This window comes from Petaurus breviceps, unplaced genomic scaffold, assembly GCF_028583685.1.
Source record: "Petaurus breviceps papuanus isolate PSGF00001 unplaced genomic scaffold, PetGlider_PUasm1.0 37, whole genome shotgun sequence".
In the NCBI taxonomy this organism is placed as follows: Eukaryota; Metazoa; Chordata; class Mammalia; order Diprotodontia; family Petauridae; genus Petaurus; species Petaurus breviceps.
In genome coordinates, this window is record NW_027186296.1 from 31374546 (window position 1) to 31393010 (window position 18465).

General features: G+C 35.4%; 1 protein-coding gene across 4 annotated transcripts in view; it reads right to left on the reverse strand.

The window, feature by feature from the left end:
• The window catches only part of LRRC49 (leucine rich repeat containing 49), a 199634-nt gene that overhangs the window by 38661 nt on the left and 142508 nt on the right, over positions 1 to 18465 (reverse strand). For all 4 annotated transcript variants that reach the window (XM_069098179.1, XM_069098177.1, XM_069098178.1 and 1 more), the window contains 2 exons: positions 12893 to 12976; positions 10154 to 10323 (listed from right to left, as the gene is read on the reverse strand). In XM_069098179.1, coding sequence (XP_068954280.1) covers positions 10154 to 10323; positions 12893 to 12976 — 254 coding nt within the window. The remainder of the gene's footprint in view (positions 1 to 10153; positions 10324 to 12892; positions 12977 to 18465) is intronic.

Consider the following 18465-nt stretch of genomic DNA (forward strand, 5'->3'; position numbering starts at 1 on the left):
TGGCATATGTGTTCCATATGTGTGTGTCCTTCCATACATAATTCTTATGTGTAGGCATTTTTCCTACTGGCATATTTGACTTGCCAAGACCACACAAGTAGTCAGTGACAGGATTTTAATCCAAGTCCACTGACTAGAGCAAGGGCTCTTTATTTTGCCATACTGCTTTCTCATGGAATGTCTTCCTTCCAAGCAGTTCTCATTCTAGGACAATGAGCTAAGTTTGGCTTATGACTTTTACAGCACACCAGAATAATGGATGATTTGTCAATGAAAGATCAAGATTATTATGTTTTCTTCCTCTGCCCCTCCCCCATTAAGGAAGATTTCCTGCTATGTTTTCTCATATTCCTGACTATATTCCCTTATGGCAATATTCATCATGAAGCCATGGACAGTTTACCATCACTTAGTTCCTTGAGTTCTTTAGAGAATTTAGTCTTAAATGCAAGACTAAAATGTTACTACTCAACTCTACCTTTACAATGGAATAAAAAGATGACAAAAAATATATTCTGTCTATTCAAATAAAAGAAGAGTTGAAAAAAAGACAGTATGATAAACTGAATACATTAAAAAGAATGAGTTAATAAGGTTAGGCAAAGGGGAAATTTGACTCTTGAATACCTAGAATTCTCTAAAATTAAAAGAAAAAGGGATATTTAAGAGAAATGGATAGAATTATTTTAGGCTTTCTAGAATAAGCCAACACAGAATGGTTTGAAGGATTTCAGAAGATTCTTTTCCCAATGAATAACTGGTGCTGATTCCTACAATAACTTATTTTAAAATTTTCTATTACAACATTCATAGGTGTGGAAACTCATTTTATGCATTATATTTTATAATAGTAGTCTTGGCTAAGGAATCATAGTATTCAGAGTCAGGAAATGACCAAGAATAAACCAGCCTCATAGCCTGTATCCAATGTAAGCAAAGAAAACATTACACCAAGTACTTTCCCATAACTGGCTAGGGAAAAAATCCTGCAATATGTCACATTACAGTAGAGTTGTCTCAAGCATGGTGAATAGGGAAACCATTAATGGGATGGACAAGCATTTTCAATATTTTTCCTGTTTTGTGCCAATAATTTCTCTGTGGCTCCTTGTTTCGAAGCATGAAGTTTCACACCCATACACTATCATCTTTAGGCAAAGGTGGCAAGAATTAGCCACTTTTTTTGGCACTTTGAAAATACTAAGAACTATACATGTACATGTGAAAAGTGGAGGATCTTTTGTGACTTTTCAATACATGAAACAGAGTTATAACTATGGGAATTTGAGAGGTCATCTAATTTTTCTTTCCTGCTTTTACAGGAAGGCTCATACTTAAAATGCTATAGATATATGAGATATTTCTATTTTTTTTAATTTCCACATATCTTAAAGTATATAACCTCTCCCAGTAATACATACTAATATTTAAAAGTCCTTACTTCTAAGGAGTTTCTTAGTCATTTCATTAAGATTCATGGTTGTTCAACACATTGAGAGTAATATTTACTAAATATTTTCTATTTCCATTTCTGTCTAAAAATAAAATCAGACCATCCCTGGCACATAGTAAATGTTTAATAAACCCTTGTTGACTGACTGACTGACCTTCTCCATTGAACTCTAGCCTCCTAGTCAGCCATTTGTGGAAATAATTATAATTATAAATTGAAGGCTGGCCTCCAATTTTTCATTATACCTAATCTAAATGTATATGTTCCTGTTAAAAATCTATAGAAATGTAAGGTAAACTAAGTATCCAATACTCAGATATTTGATAATTCAGTTTTTTGTAAGGAGTAGAGAAGAATTGAAAAAATCTTTGGATATAAGCAGCACAGGAAAAAAGAAAGGGAGGGAAGAAGGATGAAGAACATGGTGTAATCTCAAGCAAATAATCTCTCTGGTTTGTAATTTCATTGTTTGTATAATGAAGAAGTAGAACTAGAGCAGTGATATAAAACTCAAATAGAAATGAGGCCATTAAATTGTACATAAAGATCCCTGCATGTCAAATACTTATTTGGAAAACTACATATTAGCATTATCTATGTTATCTATCTAGAGACAGGAGGCTCAGTGAATAGAGTGCTAGGTCTGGAGTCAGGAGGATCTGAGTTCAAATATGATGTCAGACATTTACTAGTTGTGTGACCCTGGGCAAATCACTTAACCTCTGTTCACCTCAATCCACTGGAGAAGGAAATGGCAAAGCATTCCAGCATCTTTATCAAAATAACCACTGGTTGTACAGTACTGGTGTGCTGTGGGTCCAGGGGTCATGAAGAGTTGGACCTATCTGAACGACTGAACAACAAAAATGTCCTATTCTATTTTTATTTTGTTAAATATTTCCCAAATATATTTTAACCTAATTTGGACCACAAGCTGCAGTGCAGCCCACAAGCTTCCTGTCTGATACCTCTGGAATAGAAGAATTCTTAGGTCCTTTTCAATTCTATAGTTAATAGCTTGTGATCCTAATTTAACCCCAAATTGGAGAAGAAATAGACTGATGAAGACTAGAGAAGACTGACTGGTATGCTAACAATCAAGAGGAAAGAGTACTCTAATGGGCTGGTAATGACCAAAAATGTCAATGTCAGTGAGGGTAAAAGCAAAAAAGTATGGGAGAAACCAAAAGAAGAGAAACACTTGAAAAAATTAAATGGAAGAAAAACAGAAAGAAGGACAAAATTCAATAAATCTTTTGAAACTGCACTGGGAAAGCTACAAAGATAAAGATTTAGTGTCTGTCTTCATGGAACTTATAATCTAGAAAGAAGAAAACGAGAGCTGGAGAACAAAAACAATGGCAGAAATGATGAAAAACAGCAAAGACAGCAAAATGATACATCATGAAGTCAGAAGAAAGCAATACCAGTGTATTAGAGAAAAAGTCAATGTGAAAAGAGAGAGGAACCCAAACTAACAACACAACAGTCGGGTAATATTCAGTGTAGAAGCAGAGTCACAGAACTCAACAATCTCAGAATACTTCACAATATTGTGGTACAATATTACAGTTTAAGGTCATAAAGATGACCCTGAGTTATCAAGAAAATGTTAAATATACTAAATTCTGATTACTAAGGAAAGAAATTATGTAATCTTAGATTTCCATAAAATTTGTTAAGTATGTCTAAAGTCTTAGTGCTTAAAAGGTTGACTAAATTTTACTTATCTAGTTTATGTTTTCCACTACAGAGGATAACTTATCTGAAGGTGAAGACAAAGAGAACTTTTAAATTTGTAGCCTATGATAACTGGGAGAATGATAATGTCACGAAAAGAAAAAGGACAATCCAAAGTTAAAGCCCTTAATCATGTATCATTTCCTCTGTCTTCAATTAGTCAACCAAATCAATCAACTAACATTGAGGTACCTATTACATGCCAAGCACTATGCTTAGCACTGGGGAAAGAAAAGAAGAAAACGTGGAAATAACAACCAAGATAACTAATAAACATTTGTAAACTTGGTGTATGATAGAATAATTTTTCACCTAATGTTCCCTGCTTGTAGTAGGAACAAGGGTCACACAATAGCATAGACATAATAATAATAAAAATAATTTTTAGTCAAATTATTGGTATTTTATACAGCTGGTTGATCAAATAAAGTAACAAGAATTGACACTTAATATACTGTTTTGTAGTCTACTTTGTGCTCTGCAAGTAAATGACCTGGATGCAAACTCCATCTTTGATGCTTGCTAACTCTATGATTTTAGGGCAAGTCATTTTGACACCCTGAGCCTCAGTTTCCTCGTCTGTAAAATGAAAGTGATGGACTAGCTGGCCTCTGAGGTTCCTTCTAGCTCTAGACCTATCATGCTCTGATCCTATTTTGTCTGATCATTACTATAGCCTTGTGAGATAGGTAGTATGAGTATTATATGTCATTCCTATTTTAAAAAAAAAACTAAGGCTCAGATAGATTGAACTAAAAATTTCCTAACTTATATTATGTTAGGAAGTGGGAAAAGTAGAATTTGTCCATTCTGGAGGAAGATAGTGAAAGATTACAAATCAGAGTTTCTCTTCCTCTTTCCCAATTTTAAAATTTCCTCCATTTCCCACTTCTCAAAAGACCCAGGAATATTTGAGGCAGATATGGAGAGTGCAGTTGAGAAGACCAGGCAAAGAGTTTAGAAGACAGCCAGAATAAAAATGTCTTACCCATAAGACTTCCTAGAAATTTCTGAGAGGAAATTCTGGAGAGGAAGAGCTCTGAAAGACCCATACCTAAAGTATTCCTAATAAAAGCCTGAAGACAACCCAGTGGTTGGGCATAAGGCCCTACTTACAAAAAGATCTTACACTTTAAGATCCACTGCCCCAAAAGTACTCATCTTCCATAATTTGAAGAAAAGGTGAGTTGTTTTGTTGAAATGTGCTTTTTTTTTAAAAGAAGACATTCTCCTTATAGTAAAAAACAATCCAGGTATAAACCTTATCTAGAATCTAAATAGATGAAAAATGATTTACAAAAAAACACACAGATCATAATTAAAAAAAAAAATAGCCGTGGAAAATGCATTGGATTTAAAGTCAGAGGATTGACTCCATCTCTGCTACTTTCTATCTGTATGACCTTAAGAAAGTCTCTTCATTTTTCTGGGATTCAATTTCCTCATCTGTAAAATGGTGCAATTGGACAAGATGATATCCAGTCTCCAAGATGATTCAGTTTCCAAATCCTATGGTCCTAAGGTCTAATAACCATAAAGAATTTGCTAGTCAACAAAGACAGTCAACTAATTCAGACCTAGACAACTGATGAAAATTTTAACATCATAATGAATATAAAAATGAGGGGAAACTACTAGTATAACTCTTAAGGAAGATATTGAGCTGAGTTTGTGAGTGTCTACACAATAAACAAATGCATCTCAAAGATACAATATAATTTTTATGAAATGATATCTTTTATTCATACATGTACCTCTTTTTTTTCAAATGCTTTATTAACTTCTGATTTACATCATTCATTTCCACCAGATTTTGAGTTACAAATTTTTTCCCCATTTTTCCCCTACCCACTGCCCCAAAATAGCAGTCCCACAGGATATCCCCTCCTCCAATCTGCTCTCTCCCATATTTTCTCCCATATCCCTTTCAACTCTTCCAGTGAATTTCTATGGCCCGTGCCTGTATATCTTATTTCCCAATTACATGTAAAATAGTATTAATAATATATATATATATATATATATGCATATATATAGATATATGAGTATTTGATTTTAAAACTTTGAATTCCAGTTTCATTCCCTTCCTCCCTTGTCACCCACCCTTACTGGGAAGATAAGCAGTTCATTATAGGTTGTACATGTGTGTCTAATGCAAAACAATAACATAGTAGATATGTTGTAAAAGACTGACTATATTTCCCTCCTTCCTATCCCACCTCCCACTTGTTCTATTCTCTACTTTGATCCTGTCCCTTTTCAAAAGTGGGTGCTTCCAACTTCCCTCCCCCACAGCCTGCACTCCTTTCCACAATCCCCCCTCTCATCCCCTTCCCCCCCCTACTCTCCTGGAGGGTGAGATACCCTATTTAGTGTATATTTCACTCCCTCCTCAAGCCAAATTCAATGGGAATAAGGTTGACCCATTCTCTTTTGCCTTCCTATTCTTCCCCTCCATTGTAACCATTTTCCCTTGCCTCTTCTAAATGAGACTGTTTACCCCCTTCTGTCTCTCCCTATCTCCTCTAATTATATTCCTCTCTCACCTCTTAATTTCACCTTTTAAGTATCATCCCTTCCTGTTAAATTGGTCCTGTGCCCTCTATCTATGTATACCTGTAAACATATATACACACATTCACATATGTATTCATATACCCATATACCCTCATATATAGACATATACATTTCTATTCCCTTCAACTACTGAGAAAAGTTTCATCAGTTACAATTATTGTTTTTCCATGTAGGAATGTTAATAGTTCAACTTTGATAAGTTCCTTATGATTTCTTTTCCCTGTTTACCTTCTCATGATTCTCTTGCTTCTTGTATCTGAATGTCAAATTTTCTATTCAACTCTGTTTCTTTTTTCATCAAGAATGTTTGAAAGTCCTCTATTCCACTGAATGACCATATTTTCTCCTGAAACATGATACTCAGTTTTGCTGGGTAGGTGATCGGGATTAGTTTTAATCCCAGTGCTTTTGACCTCTGGAATATCAAATTCCAAGCCCTTCGATCCCTCAGGGTAGAAGCTACCAGATCCTGGGTTATCCTGATTGTGTTTCCACAATATTAAAATTGTTTCTTCCTGGCTGCTTGTAATATTCTCTCCTTAATCTGGGAATTCCAGAACCTGGCTATAATATTCCTAGGAGTTTTCTTTTGGGGATCTTTTCCAGGAGGTGATCAGTGGATTCTTTCAACCTCTATTTTGCCCTATGGTTCTAAAACATTGGGGCAGTTTTCTTTGAGAACTTCCTGGAGGATGATTTCTAGGTCCTTACTTTAATCATGGCTTTCAGGTAGTCCAATAATTTTTAAATTATCTCTCCTGGATCTATTTTCCAGGTCAGTGGTTTTTCCCATGAGATATTTCACTTTGCCTTCTATTCTTTCATGTGTTTAGATCTGTTTAACAGCATCTTGATTTCTCATAAAGTCATTAGCTTCCATTTGCTCCAATCTAATTCTGAAGCAATGATTCTCCTCATTGAGCTTTTGAGATTCTTTTTCCATCTGGCAAATTCGGCTTTTTAAGGCATTCTTCTCCTCATTGCCTTTTTGAACCTCTTTTGCCATTTGAGTTAAGTCTATTTTTTTAAGGTGTGATTTTCCTCAGTCAGGCTGTTGACTCTCATTTCATAATCTTCTTGCATTGTTCTCATTTCTCTTCCCAATTTTTCCTCCACTTCTCTTATCTGCTTCTTAAGGTCCTCTATGGCTTGTAACCAGCTTGTATTTTCCTTTGAAGCTTTTGGTGCAGGAGTTCTGACTTCACTGTCTTCTTCCTGTTCCATGCTTTGATCCTTTTTGTCCCCAAAATAGGAGTCTAATGTTGGAATCTTCTGTCTGCTTTGTTTCCTTTGCCTGGTCATGTCACCCCTCAGTCACTTGAGCCCTGGGCTTTTTGCCACAGTAGGAATCTGCCACCAGACAGGGGAGCTTTTGTCCCAAAAGTTGGGGTTTTCTCAGCTGGCAGAGGTATTAGATGGGTGCCCTCTCTGAGGTCTCCACATCCTCTGGCAAGCTGGACACAAACCCCAGGACCTCCAGCCTAGACTGCAATCCAGATTCAAGAAGGTTAAAGCAAGAGCAATTACCCCTCAGACTGGCGCTTGGTCCCCTTACACTCTGCAGGCCAACTTCTCTGTCACTATACTTAAAGAGAAGTCAACTAAAAGTTCATATAAACCATCACACATGAAGGACATGTTCATGGCTCTTGATCACAAGGTTCATGCTATCCAGCCATGCCCACAAACCTCACTGGCTCCTCAGCTAGTCTGAGCTCATATGCTCTTTATAACTCACAGAAATCATAGCCATACTTCCCAAAAAATATATTGGCAATTTTCCTTTTGCTTCCTATCTTTAAATATCACAGCAAGTTGAAGTTCCAGAAGTACTGGTAAAAAATGAATCCACATGTAATACTAATAATTGTTATTCTTATAGCTAGCATTTATACAGCACCTAGTTTGTACCAGACCCTATGCTTTACAAATATTATTTCATTTGATCCTCACAAAAACCCTGGGAGGGACGTGTTGCTGTTATCCTCATTTTACAGTCGAGGAAACAAAAGCAAACAGAGTTTAAATGACTTGTTCAGAGTCAGACAGCTAGTAAGTTTCTGTGGCTAAATGATTTCCCTATTTTAACATCCCTCTTTTCTTTATCAAACTATAAAAAGGAAGAGCCTCAAAAGGAGTATGGAGAATGACTTTAACAGTAAACTTCCAAAAGAAATACCAATAAATTTATTTCCTAAGGTGCTATATCCCAAGACAATAGATGTGATGACCTTTATCAAGTTAGAAGGTTGAGGACAAACTACCAGGAAAAATTTTTCTAACTTATTGAAGCCCATGATTAACATATGTCATGATAGGAATTTGCCTCCAAAATATGGTTTCTACAAAATTCTAGTCAAAGTCTGTAAATGAAAACAAATTATGAGGAGGCTTGTGATTGATAAGAGTATAAAGGTTAAATATAAAGATATACTTAGATTTTTTTATCTTGCCCTATATGATTATGTAGACTTATTTAATATTGAGTTATATTTCTATTTATGAAAAAAGCAAAGCATGAATCATGTGGAGGTAGATTAAATGTGAAGATTAGCATTACAGGCTATCAAAGAAGAAGGAACAAAGAGATCTCAGTTGTTAATGATGTTAGTGAACAAAGAAATCCAGCCTGGACAGGGACCCCAGTACCATCAGAAAGGAGGCTCTAATCGATTAGGTAGATGAGTCTTAAGCAACTGGTGAAGAGGATGAAGAGATGATTTGGTGGGTGTGGGAAAGTAAGAGAGGGGCCAGATCCTTAGGAGGTCTGGTTGGAGGGAAGCCTCATTTTCCCTTTTCTCTCTTCTTTCATGGCTACTTTTATGCTTCTCAGCTTTCATACCAGTCAGCTTTGACTTCTATAGCCATCAACAGCAAGTAAAATGTGCATTTCCTCTTCAGTGGCAAATCCAACAAAGGTGCTGTTGTGCATCCTTCATTTCTGAAAAGGACCAACAGCATCAAGGGGTGACGTTTTGATTCTGGAAGAAAGAGTGAGGCTGAAACTTTGTGCAACTCTGCCTCACTTAAATCGAATTCACTGGCAAGGGAATCCCACAAACCACATTTGAAATCCTCAGAGCCTGGGGCTATTTTTGCTTTTGTGCTCACCACTCTCAGGTTCCTTTAATAAAACAAAACAAAAACCCCTTCCTTACTGCCATTGTTTTAGATGGCTAACGTTATCTAAAGTCTGACCTACTTATTTGAGGGCAGCTAAGTGGAACAGTGGAGAGAGTGCCAGTTCTGGAGTCAGAAAGACTCATCTTCCTGAGTTCAAATCTAGCCTCAGACACTTCCTAGCAGTGTGATCCTGGGTAAAGCATTTAAACCCTGTTTGTCTCAGTTTCCCCATCTGTAAAATGAGCCAGAGAAGTAAATGGCGAACCACCCCATTATCTCTGCCAAGAAAACTCCAAATAGGGTCACAAAGAATCAGACATAATTGAAATGACTATGCAACAACTTATTTCAGGTTATATTCAATTTGAAATACATTCTGTGAGCATTTCCAGACCAAACTCTCAAATAAAAGAGATTGTATACTTCAGAGTGATATAAGAAGCTTAAAAGATTGTCTGACTTATTGAGACAATTGCTTAAGAAATGTTGAATTAACATTTCCTCACTTAAGTCAAAACTCAGAGTAATGGTGTGCCATTACATTTCCTAAATTTTGTAATTTTATGAAATATACTTGTATTTATATAAGCAAAACAATAACCTTGCAAATGTGATCTCAGTTTATTTGTTATCTGAGAGAACATTCAAGGAAAAGCACTGAAAATTTTTAAAAAGCAAACGTTAGGAAAGTTTATTGAGAAATTTTAAATTTTATATCACTATCTAATGATTCTTTCATTTTTATTCTGGAAAACTGACATTTTTTCAAATATGAACATTTAGTTTTAACTACAATATGAACCAGATTTGTTTCTGAACAACATTTCCTGAAAGAACAGGTTTGCAGTCCCATCATTCCTGTGATCTGTTCCTCACTTAGAGCAAGAACTGGTCTATCTATTTTCCTTTTTGAATTCTACAGCTGATGGTAAATAATAACAACAATAATTTTTAAAATCCCCTTCGCTACCTATTTGACTCAGATGACTATCAAGGGATTTCTGATTCCCCAGCCTGTTGTTTAGTAAATGAAAAGAGAAAGAAATGAAACATCAAAAACAAACTTACTACTGGAGCTTCCCTTTTCCTATTCCTATTTTCCATTTTCCTAATCTCTACTTTAAAGAATGACATTTTTTCTAGTCTTCTATAAAGATGCTTACTAATTGGCTGATTACTTAATTAGACATTAAAATCTTTAAAACTTCCCCTAATTTCCAACTCTAGATAATATCAGATATTTTGAGAGGTATTTCCTACCCTGTTTCCTCTGGATATACACAAGTTCCACTTCCATTCATTTGGCAAGCATCTTGAGACGGTAAGTCAGAGTCTTTTCCATCTTGACTTGATGAAGGACCACTGGCCACACGATTTTGTTGCATATCCCACTTGCGAGCCACATTGCAAATTGTTAACCTTTTCTTCTCCTACAAAAAAGTACATGTAACGAGAAACTATTTATGTTTTTACTTGCAACATTTTCAGCAAAATATAGCAGACAGAAAGGATAATCCTTCCTATTATACTCTGTGATAAAAGAATTGATATGCCAATATTTTCTAGTAATTATAGAGGTAGAAAAGGATGGTAAAATGCAACAGCTGGATAACAAAACTATATGTAAATGGGAAATAATCTTTTTTTAAAAATAAATTAATGTTCTAAGGTATAAGCAATTTTTTGTACATATATATAAATTAACCAATTTTGAATGAACAAAGTAGGTAAGGGAGTCCACAAAACCCTGCCTTCCTCGGCTTCTCCAATTCCCCCCGACTTTCTTTTCCCACAGTTTGCTCTTCCAACCAGCTTAAACTTTTGGGGGAGGGAGGGAGAAAGCTTGAGGCCAAGGTGTGCCTGGAAGGACTGAAGGCCCCCTCCCTTCCTAGCTGCCAAAACTGAATCAAGAAACAAGAAGTCACTGTTTTAAAAGAAATAGTCATCCTAAGGGAAGTTAAATTTCAACAACCTGGCTGAAAGACTGGACTAAGATGGAGAACTAGGTTCTAGTTCATTTTCTGACACTAACTCTGGATCTCTGTTGCTTCATATATAAAATGTAGGGGGTAGAAAAAGTGATCTCCAAGGTTCTTTCTAGGTCTGATAGCTAATGAGTCTATGAGATTTGGGCTCCATTTAACTCCATCTCATCTAAGTCTAAATTTAAAGAGTTAAATGAGCCTTTTCTATAACCAAATACTTTTTTGGAATTTGAAAAATCAATTACTGATGAGACTTATGGTCAAAAGTTATTGTTTCCAAGGTAGACAAATATGTACAGGCAGTGACAATAATTAAAGTTTCACAAACATTTTTTACAAGAATTGATCACAAATGTACAGACCTCAAATCAAAGGGAAAAACTATTTGTGGACAGATCTGAGCAAACTGTTTATTAGAGATCTGTAACCTCTGGAGCCCCCTCCTGGGAGAATGGCAATATTGCAGGAAGTCCTGTCTACTATAGCTATCTGAGGATTTGAGATAATTATCCAACCCTGCTGAGTTGTACTACACATAAGACAAAAAACAACTGATCTGCTGACCCCAAAAATGTTCCCTCCTACCCCAAAAGCCTTTCTTTATCCCCTTACTCCCCAGTTGTTGGTGCCCTTCCTTCCCCTCACTTCCCAACTTGTTTTTCTTTACATATATTGTATGTGACTTATCTGTGTACATACTATTTCCCTTTGTAGAACATAAGCTCACTAGGGTAAGTAAGGACTCTATTGATTTTACCTCTAAAAGTGCCTCGCACATACTAGATACTTAAAATGTTTCTTAAATGAATGAACTGAATGAATTACAAGGTTGCAAGTTCTGTGAGGGCAGAGACTACATCTACTCTGATAGTTATTATTGTTACTGTTACTATTATTTTTAAAAACCTAATACAATGGTCTCAATACATATTAGCTAGTTAATATGTGTTTACTAAATTGAATTCAATTAAAAATTATCCTCTAAGTTGCTAGCTAAGTGGCACAAAACACTAGCAGGACTATTGTACATAAACTCCTATGCCTCAGGAAATTCTAGAAGGGCTATGGACATGCCCCAAGATAATTGAATTTTGGGTTAGAATACTTTAATATGGAAATCAATCTCTAATATATTCAGGGAAAAATTCAAACACTAATAAATGTGTTAAACAAAGACCTGTGTTTAACTTTAAAGGAAGAAGTTATTACTTTGTTCTTAATAGCTATGAAATTATGCATAACAAAACAATGAAGTCAGAAGGATTCTGTCTTATAAATTATTTTTGTTATAGTTCCAGACAGGAAAAAAAAATTTTAAATAAAGTGCTGTTTAAGTAGCTCTCAAGATGACAGTTTAAGATACTTTTAAAAATTTAAATTCTTGAATTACTCAAAAGTTTTATAAGCTCCTCATTAGGGCTACGAACCCCAGGTGAAAGAAGACAGAGGAGGAAGAGAGGGATAAAGGAAGCTGCTACTAAATGAACAAAAGAGATGCAGGAGAGAGTGCACAGAGCATAGATCAATTATACCATGCAAGAAAAACTGTCTTAGAATAGTAAGGGATATGAAGGAAGAAGGGCACCTTAGTGTGGCTCCCTGTAACTTATTCCATATTCAGAGTGGAAAGAAAGGTAATAGAACTAGACTCCTCAGAACAAATTCTGTGGCAGGTCTGAGTATGTGAATCTTCAGTTGTGGATGGGTAGGGAGAACAAATTCTGGGGTAAGAGGTAGTTACTACTGGCCTGTAAAATGGTATAGATCCAGAGGCTATGCATGAGCCAGCTTAGGGACAAGAGGAAGTGTTCTTGTGAGCCTGTGAGTAGTCCCCATGCCATTCAAGAATAAAGAATGAAAATAAAGGAATACTTTCTATAAATATGAATAAATGTATCCTAACTTCTCTTTAAATGTCAGAGAGCAAAGCTCATTACAGTGCACTTGTAAAGAGAGCAGTGAAGCAGCTAGAAAAATCTTCAAAGCATGTGGGGGCATCAGGGAGAAACAAGACCTTGATCAGTGTTTGCTTATGACTTTCACGCTTCTTCTCTTCCTCTTTTCTTGCAACAATAGATGCCATGCGCCTTTCTTCTTCCTACAGAAAACAAAAGATATCTCCTAAAACATTTCATTACCTTCTTATTTTAAATAAACTTAGATTTAGGAGCTTAATGTGTCCCTGAAAAACATTTAACATTCCAAGAGATATTTAATTCAAGGCAATTTATAGAATGTTTTTCTTTTCCTCTTCCCCCCTGATTTCCTATCAGTCTTAATCCCCTACCTTAACTCTCCCATCCCGGAGGTAGAGGACTGATTATAGGAAGATAAAACAGGAAGTGGGAAACAATAAAAGAGGAAAAAGAAACAGAGTATACAAGGTATTTAGGATCAGTTTCTACCTGCTTAGAAGAGGAATAAAATTAAAACTCTTCAAAAAGAAAAGTAACAACTATTCAATCCCAACCACATTCTCAAACCCTGCATCAAGTAAAGCTTTTTGTGTGCATATAAGAATACACACACATACATACATATATATGGAATCTTAGGGCTCGAAGTAAAGTTAGCAATCACCTAATCCAACCCATTTTACAGATGGGGAAACCAAGGCCCAGAGAGATTAACTACTTGTTTAAAATCATGAAGCTAGTTATTGGTAAAGCCGGAACTAGAGCCTCAATATTGTATTTTTTCTACTGTCATACTGATTTCAATCTACTGAAATGTGATTAATTTCAGGAAAGATAAAATTATTATTCAAGACCCACATCAGTGGGTCATAAACTTTGAGTTACTTCTCTAACAATTTTTACTGAGTGACTCACACTTTTTCACCTAGAAGCTACACTGCATACATTTGTGAGATGGCTGACAAGAAATGGGGATATATTCTATGGTTGAGGGTTTTTTCCCTCTAAAGAATTCCCTCATCAGTGCCCAAATAAGATGCATCAAGTCCACAGTTTCAATAGCCCTATATGCTAAGCAGTAGTGCTAAATTTATTAGGTTCCTACTATGTGCCAGTCACTGTGCTAAGTGCTAAAGATAGGAGAAAAGGTAAATGACAGTCCCTGCTTTCAAGGAGCTCACAGTCTAATGAGAAAGACAACATATTAACAATAACTATGTACAAAAAAACTATAGATCAGATAAACTGACAATAATCAACAGAGGAAAGCATTAGATTAAGGGGATCCGGAAAAGCTTTTTGTGAAGTGAGATTTTAGCTGGGATCTAAAGTAAACTAGGGAAACCAGTAAGATAGATAGCCCCAGTGGGAGGAAATAATTTCAAATGCATAATAATTACCTTACAACATATTTGTTGGTTTGAATTAAGAAAATTTTTTTTCCTTTTTAGCACTTGATATATCTAGGTATTTCTTAATAATGTAAATGCATGTATTTTGGATGGTTGTTTCATCCTTCTAACAAAAATAAATTATTTTTTAAAAATTCTGCTCAACTGCTCATTTATTCTATTTTCTATTTTTTGGTAACTTCAACACCCATTTAGCCTTTATTTTTAAAAAACTATAGAATTCACTGTCTCCTCCTCAGGTTGCAAATACAATCAGATCATATAACTTTTACTAAAAGTCACTCTATCCATCAACAAACTCCAACAACTGCTATAAAATCTTTGTTCCTATAACATCTAAATTCCCAGGGTATACTATTTTAAAAATGTGACCATGATCATGTAATGAGAATTATTTTTATGAATAAATGAAAAAACAAAACAAAACAGGTAGCCAGTTGATGAAATGGACATATCATGGAAGGTGGAATCAGGAAGATCTAAGTTCAAATCCTGCCTCAGACAATTACAAACTGTGTAATCCTGGACAAGTCATTTAAACTCTCTCAGTTTCAGTTTCCTCATGTGTAATACTGGGATAATAATGGCATCTATCTTACAAGGTGGTTTTTAGGATTATATGAGAGAATAAATGTAAAGTGCTTTGCAAACTTTAAAGTGCTACATAAATGCCAGGTTACTGTTATCATCAACATCATCACTCATTATTATTATTATGTCCCCTTGTATTATAATTGTGCATATATAAATCTGATCTCCCCAATAGATTATAAACTTCTCCAGGAAGAGACTAATTTTGTCTATTAGATCTCTGTGTATCCCATAGCACTTAGAACGTAGTATCCCTCATATGTAATAGGTACTCAAATATTTCCTTGAGACATGAAAATCATTCTCATTACCTTACACTTATATTCAGTACATTCCTACTCCAAAAACTCTATTTAAGCCACTGTCTGTTTACCAAATCTAAAGGTCATTTGTGGTCTTTTAAGTATCATTATTTTTTTCTAAAACTTAGACAATAAGAAAAAAGAATATAAACTTAAATATTAAAACTTAAAGACAGAAGAAAAAAACATATTGTGTGGACAGCAGAACTTAAGAGGGGATTCAAAATACATAGCAATGAATTTCCATTTCAAGAAAGCCTTTGTAATAAATACTACATGTTATGTTGAGAGCTGTCCATCTTTTCTTTGCTTCCTTGTAAATTTTCTTTTGTTCTCTGCTGTGTACTTTTTACTTTGTTCTTTTTTCCCCTTGCCCCCCCTCCAGAAGGCTACAATTAGGCATTGATATTATACACACACACACACACACACACATATATATATATACATATACATACATATATGCATAAACATATACTTTCCCTAACAAATTCTACTCCTGATCTTTGTTTTATGTTTGTTCATATCTCTTATTTCCTACCCCTCCTGACTCCTTTACTTCTCTTCTGCCTGCTACCTTGCCTTCCCATTAATTAACCAACCCACCCCCATCCCTCCCTTATTCTCCCATTCCCACTAATCTAAACACCCTTCTATACCCCCCCTTAAACTCCCTTCTAGAGATTCCTCCCTTATCTTCTTCCCCCTCCCCTTCCCCTTCATGTTTTATTTCTTTCTGAATTTAAACAACTTTCATGCTCTTCTACATATATATGTTTTGTTCCCTCTTGAACCCATTCCCAATGAAAATAGATTACCACAACTACCACCCTCGTCTCATCTAATTCCTGTGTCACTTCTTTTCACACTTCATTTGTATAAGATAATTACTCATTTTAGCAGTTCCTAAAGAGTTTTACTTTTTGAAATCATATCATACTCAGGTCTTCCCCAAGCTTTCTTATGAACTATCCAATTACTAATAACAATCTTAGACATAAGTTTTACATTTTACATACATAAAAGGTAAAAATCTGTCTTTGTTGAGTTCCTTGTAATTAGTCTTTGGTATGTACCTTATATTTCTCTTGGCTCTCATATGTCAAATCTTCTAAGTTCAGGTTTGTTTGTGTTTTGTATTTAAGCAAAGTCCTGAAAGTCTGACAATTCATTAAATATCCATTTTTTTCCATTCAGGATTATGCTTGGCTTTGCTGGATTTATTTTCAGCTGGAACACCAGTTCTTTTGCTATTCAATATGCAGCATTCCAAGACATGTCTTTTAGTGTCGCCACTGCTAGGTCTTGTGTGATTCTAATTGTGGCACCACCATATTTACACTGCTTTTTTTTTCTCTTGTTGCTTGTAACATTTTATCCCTGAGCTGGGGATTTTGGAATTTGACAATAATATTCCTCAGTATTTTGTTTGTAGTATCTCTTTCAGGTGGTGATCGGTGGATTTTTTTTTTCTATTTCTACTTTCCTCTCTTGTTCTAATGCTTCAGGACAATTTTCTCTATTTCTTGTATTATCGTGCAAGATTCTTTTATTGATCACAGCTTTAAGGTAGTCCAATTATTCTTATGTTTTCTCTTCTTGATTGTTTCTCCAGATCAGTTGTTTTTCTTATGATATATTTCATATCTCTTCTATTTTTTTCATTTTTATATTTTGTTTTATTATTTCTTGGTCCCTTATGACTTCACTGGCTTCCCCTTGCCAAATTCTGATTTTCAAGGAGTTGTTTTCTTCCTTAAGATTGTGGATCTCCTTTTCCAATTGGTTGACTTTATTTTCTTAATCTACTTGTTTTTTTTTTCAGTTGTTCTTTTTTTTAAAAAGTTTTTCTTCAGTCTCTCTCATTTGATTTTTAAAGTCTTTCAAAAGTTCTTCTATGAATTGTTTTGGGGCAGGGGACTATTTGACATTACTATTTGGGGTAGAAGAGGGTTTCTTTACTTCAGTATCCTCCTCTGAAGATGAACCCCAATCTTCTCTATACCCATAGCAATTCCCTATGGTTTAATTCTTTGTCCTTTGCCTCTGCAATTTTTTTTGTGGTAGCTTAATTTTTGTAATCACCTCTAGTTCTGGGATATGGAGGATAGTGCCTCTTGCCTCATATCCACCTTTAGTTCTCCTCTCTGGCTTGGAACCAAAATCAAAATCTCCAGCTTCTTGTAAGTGCCCAGAGCCAACAATGTCCCCATCTCACTGCTTCTGCACTCACTGGACACAGGTTCCTTCTTGCCCTGGCCACATCACCACAGCACAGCTGGGTCTGGTGTTCTGTCAGAAGGGGTTTGGGTTCCCTCAGTCTTCCTGGGCTCAGACACTCAACTCCCCTCACTGTTTCAGGGGTAAAAGTTCCTGTGGCTGGGGCCAAGGCAGATTCCCAATACAGCTGACCCCAGGGCTTGCCCCTTATTGTTTAATGGTCCCTAGTCTGGGGGTGTTTACTCTTCCCAGGGACCAAACCTAGTTCTGGGATTTTTCTTCAGATCTTCTCCAGTTGTCCCAGAAAGACTCTTATTTATTTTTAACATTCTATGTTCACCCTGAAGTGCTATTTTTTTTCTCCTTTGTGAGGAAAAATCTTGAGAGCTTGGAATTTTCTGACCTATTCTCTTCTCATTATTTTTTTAAACTGAAATTCTCAAGTAATTCCTAACTAGTTATTTAAAATCTTAACTAAAAAAGTTACTTCAGCCCTCAGATTTTGTGGCAACCAGGTGGGAGACAACATGGTACCATGAAAAGGCTCATGGGCTTTAAAGTCAGAGGGCCTCAGTTCAAATCCCATCTCTGGATGATTACTAACCTAGAGGACTCTGGTCAAGTTCCTTAAATTCTCTGGACCTCAATTTCCTCATCTGTAAAATGAGAGGGTTGGATTAGATAGCCTCTGAGATCCCTTATAAAGCTCTAGCTTTACGAACTTAAATGTCAAGCATTTGACAGTGATGGCTAAGTTGTCTGCCAACCTTGAGTATACAATTTAGTTTCACAAATAAAATAAAAACTCTATATGGCTACAGTTTATAAAAAGACAAACTTTGGAAAAATAAGGTAAATTAATAAATAAATAAAAATAAATAAAAAAAATTAAGGTAAATATAACACAAAAATATACTTTTTAGAGCAAATTTACAAAATTAATACAAAATAAAATGAATATCAGTTTACTTCTAAATGTCTTCTTTGAGAAGTTAGCCATCACTCTCCTATTGCAACTCTGTTACGCTTCTGTCAGAATGTGGGCATAATTTTCCTTATTAACTCAATTATTTTTCTCAATATTCATTTAGTATATTTAGTTGTAATTCCCTACCATAATCATACTTCTCTTTGAAAAGCTACCTG